This window comes from Chenopodium quinoa, unplaced genomic scaffold, assembly GCF_001683475.1.
Source record: "Chenopodium quinoa cultivar QQ74 unplaced genomic scaffold, ASM168347v1, whole genome shotgun sequence".
NCBI classification, from domain to species: domain Eukaryota; kingdom Viridiplantae; phylum Streptophyta; class Magnoliopsida; order Caryophyllales; family Amaranthaceae; genus Chenopodium; species Chenopodium quinoa.
Genome location: NW_018744506.1, coordinates 618,301 through 621,350, shown reverse-complemented (window position 1 = coordinate 621,350; position 3,050 = coordinate 618,301). Strand labels below are relative to the sequence as shown.

The window sequence follows — 3,050 nt, the reverse complement described above, 5'->3', positions numbered from 1 at the left end:
AACATTTCTCCCAATTTAAAACCAAACTCGTCTCTTAACACCTTTTCAAAACTTTTTCAAGATTATAAAGACAAGTGTCAAAAGACGAGCCACCAACACTAAAATTGTCCATAAAAACTTCGCTTCATTTTCAAGCATCTCAGAGAAAATGGAAGTCATGCATCGTTGGAATGTTGAAGGAGCATTGCATAATCCGAATGGCATTCTTCGGTATGCAAATGTTCCATATGGACATGTGAAAGTAGTTTTCTCTTGGTCATTTGTGTGGATAGGGATTTGGAAAAATCTAGAATACCCATCCAAGAAATAAAAGAAAGCATGGTCAGAAAGTCTCTCCAACATTTGGTCGATGAAGGGGAGAGGAAAATGGTCTTTCTTTGTATTTTTGTTTAACCTCCTATAATCAATACACATTCTCCACCCGGTCACCGTCCGTGTGGAGATTTCCTCTCCTCATTCTCCCTTGACGATGGTCATTCCACCTTTCTTTGGAACCACGTGAACCGGGCTAACCCATTTGCTATCGGAGATAGCATAAATTTATGCCCGCTTCACGCAATTCAAGATTTCCTTCTTGATAACCTCTTGGAGGTTGGGGTCCAACCTCCTTTGAGGTTCAATTGAGGTGGATTGATCATCCTCAAGATGAATACGATGCAAGCACAAAGAGGGGCTAATACCCTTTATATCGTCAATGTTATACCCTATCACATTTCTATATTTTCTCAACACAACAAGCAATTTTTCCAAATCAAGACCATCAAGGGTAGCAGTGACCATAATAGGGTATTCCTCTTCATTTCCAAGATAAACATATTTCAAAGAGGGGGGAAGGGGTTTGAGTTCTACCTTGGGAGGAGGCTTGGAACTCTTCTCCATTTTCTCCTCCTTTAGTTCAAGCTCTTTTTTATCTTCTTGTTGTTCATGGTCTTCTTCCATTTGAGTATCTTCCATGGCCATGACACTCTTTTTCTTCTTGAGAGTGATATTCTTCCTTGCATGTAAGAGCTTCAGCCATTGGATCTTGAGGCTTCATCATAACCCTTCCCAAGCGATCTAACTCTTGATTCACAACATCAACCCTATAGCATTTTTCAAGTATGGGTGTCTTGAGTAACTTAGAGAACTCAAAAACAATCTTTTCATCGGCACCCTCACATGTAATGGTGTTGTTCTTGCAATTGATCACCGCCCCCAAAGTCTTAAGAGCTTCACGGCCCAAAATCAAAGGAGTGTCAACATCTTCTTCTATATCCATCACTACAATATCACAAGGCACATAAATATGCCCAACTTGAATAGGAACATCTTCAAGCTTACTACAAGGTAATTTCACCGAACGGTTGGCCAATTGGATGGTATTTCTTATAGGGATCATTTCAATGTTAAGCTTTTTGTGCAATAGATAGGGGAATCAAACTACCACTTGCTCCAAGATCAGCTAGGGCACCCCTAGATTCCATGTTCCCAATCTTTACCGGCAAAGTGAAACTTCCCGAATCTTTTTGCTTCTTGGGCATCTTATGTTGGACAAGTGCACTCACTTGATGGGGAAGAGTGATGAGCTCATCATTGAGCTTCCTCTTATTGGTGAGAATATCCTTGAGGAACTTGGAGTATGAAGGCATTTGTGTGACAACTTTGATGAAAGGGAGGTTGATGTGCAAATTCTTCATCACACTAAGGAACTTTGCAAACTTATCATTCAACTTCCTCTCTGCAGGTTGACCGAGAAATGGAACCGGCTCATCAAGATTCCTTGCCCCACTAAGAGTTGAAGTTGTATTCTCATCTTTAAGCTTCTTCTTCTCCATACTTCTTTCTTTCTCAACAAATTTCTCTTCCTCAACTTCCTTGTCTTCACCCACACTCTCTTCTCCTTCCTTCTTTTCCTCACTAGCCCCCTCCTTAGGACCTTCATCGGATGTACCCGATCTTAATGTGATCGCCTTACAAGAGTCGGGTTTTATGATGTTGGAAGGGTTAGTTTGTGATTATCCAGGTAGAGTAGAAGGTGAATTGAAAGGGACTCTCTCGGCCAATTGAGCTAATTGTGAATTAACCATCTTGTTATGAGCCTTGACCTCTTGCATTTATTGATTCATGGCTTGAAGTTGTTGAAGAATTTGGGTTTGTGTAGAATCGGGTTGAGATGCTTTCTCTTGGCTCCTTTGAGACACTTGATTTTGATTGTTGTATTGGTTTTAATTATTGTGTTGGTTGTTTCTTGGGTAGTTTCCTCTTGGGTTTTGGTTTTGAAATGGAGGTGGGTTTTGGTATTGAGGGTCGGAGTTGTATGATTGTTGAGCTTGTTGACTCCATTGTTGAGGTTGGTGTGCAAATCCTGGTGGTGGTTGCCTCCAAGCTACTCCATCGCCACTTCCCCTATATCCATCTTGCCTTGTGTTGTATGCCGCCACATGCTCGGGGCTCAAACTGATTAGGGGATTTTCCTTTATTTACCTCTCGCCACGTGGACCAATCAAGGCCTGACAAGTGTCACCCAGTTGGGCTTATCAGGACCTGCCACGTGGCACGCTTCCATTGGTCCGCCATGGACCTCCTATGCTACTCCATGTGGCCCTCTCAGCCTTGCCTAAACAGGTAATAGATTGGGCCTAAATCCCAAGAAAGCCCAGTTAGCCGTAGGGTTGGCCAAAAACCCTAGAACCTGGCACGCTTCCCTAGGCTATAAATACGGTCATAAATGCTCATTTATGACAGAGACTGTTCACAAGAAACACTCGGATTACACAAATCCCAAGACAATCACACATCACTCGGTACCGCCTGCTAGACCCGTCCCAGCATCCGGCACCTATTTACATTCCGCTTTACAACTCCTTCATCTACTAACTTGATCGTTGGAGGCGGAGCTCCATACCCAAGGAGTCTTCGTTATCTTGCAGGTACAGGCGCGTGGTTCCAGTCTCAAAGTTGTAACTCTCCCAAGGGACACAGAAAACCCTGGAACATTTTGGCGCCGTCTGTGGGGAGAGTACCTTTAGGATGGCATCACAATCTGTACCGACTAATAGTGACAAGCGTCT

At 43.0% G+C, this 3,050-nt stretch overlaps 1 protein-coding gene across 1 annotated transcript; it reads right to left on the bottom strand.

Moving 5' to 3' along the window:
- Positions 1 to 922: 922 nt before the first annotated feature.
- On the bottom strand, positions 923 to 1,378 carry LOC110698340. The gene has a single exon (XM_021875755.1). The coding sequence runs from the start codon at positions 1,376 to 1,378 to the stop codon at positions 923 to 925; it is 456 nt and encodes a 151-aa protein (XP_021731447.1).
- Between the last annotated feature and the right edge of the window lie 1,672 nt (positions 1,379 to 3,050).

What these genes read in the sequence shown, in the direction of transcription:
- LOC110698340 (XM_021875755.1), bottom strand. Translation starts at nt 1,378, where the DNA reads ATGATCCCTATAAGAAATACCATCCAATTGGCCAACCGTTCGGTGAAA.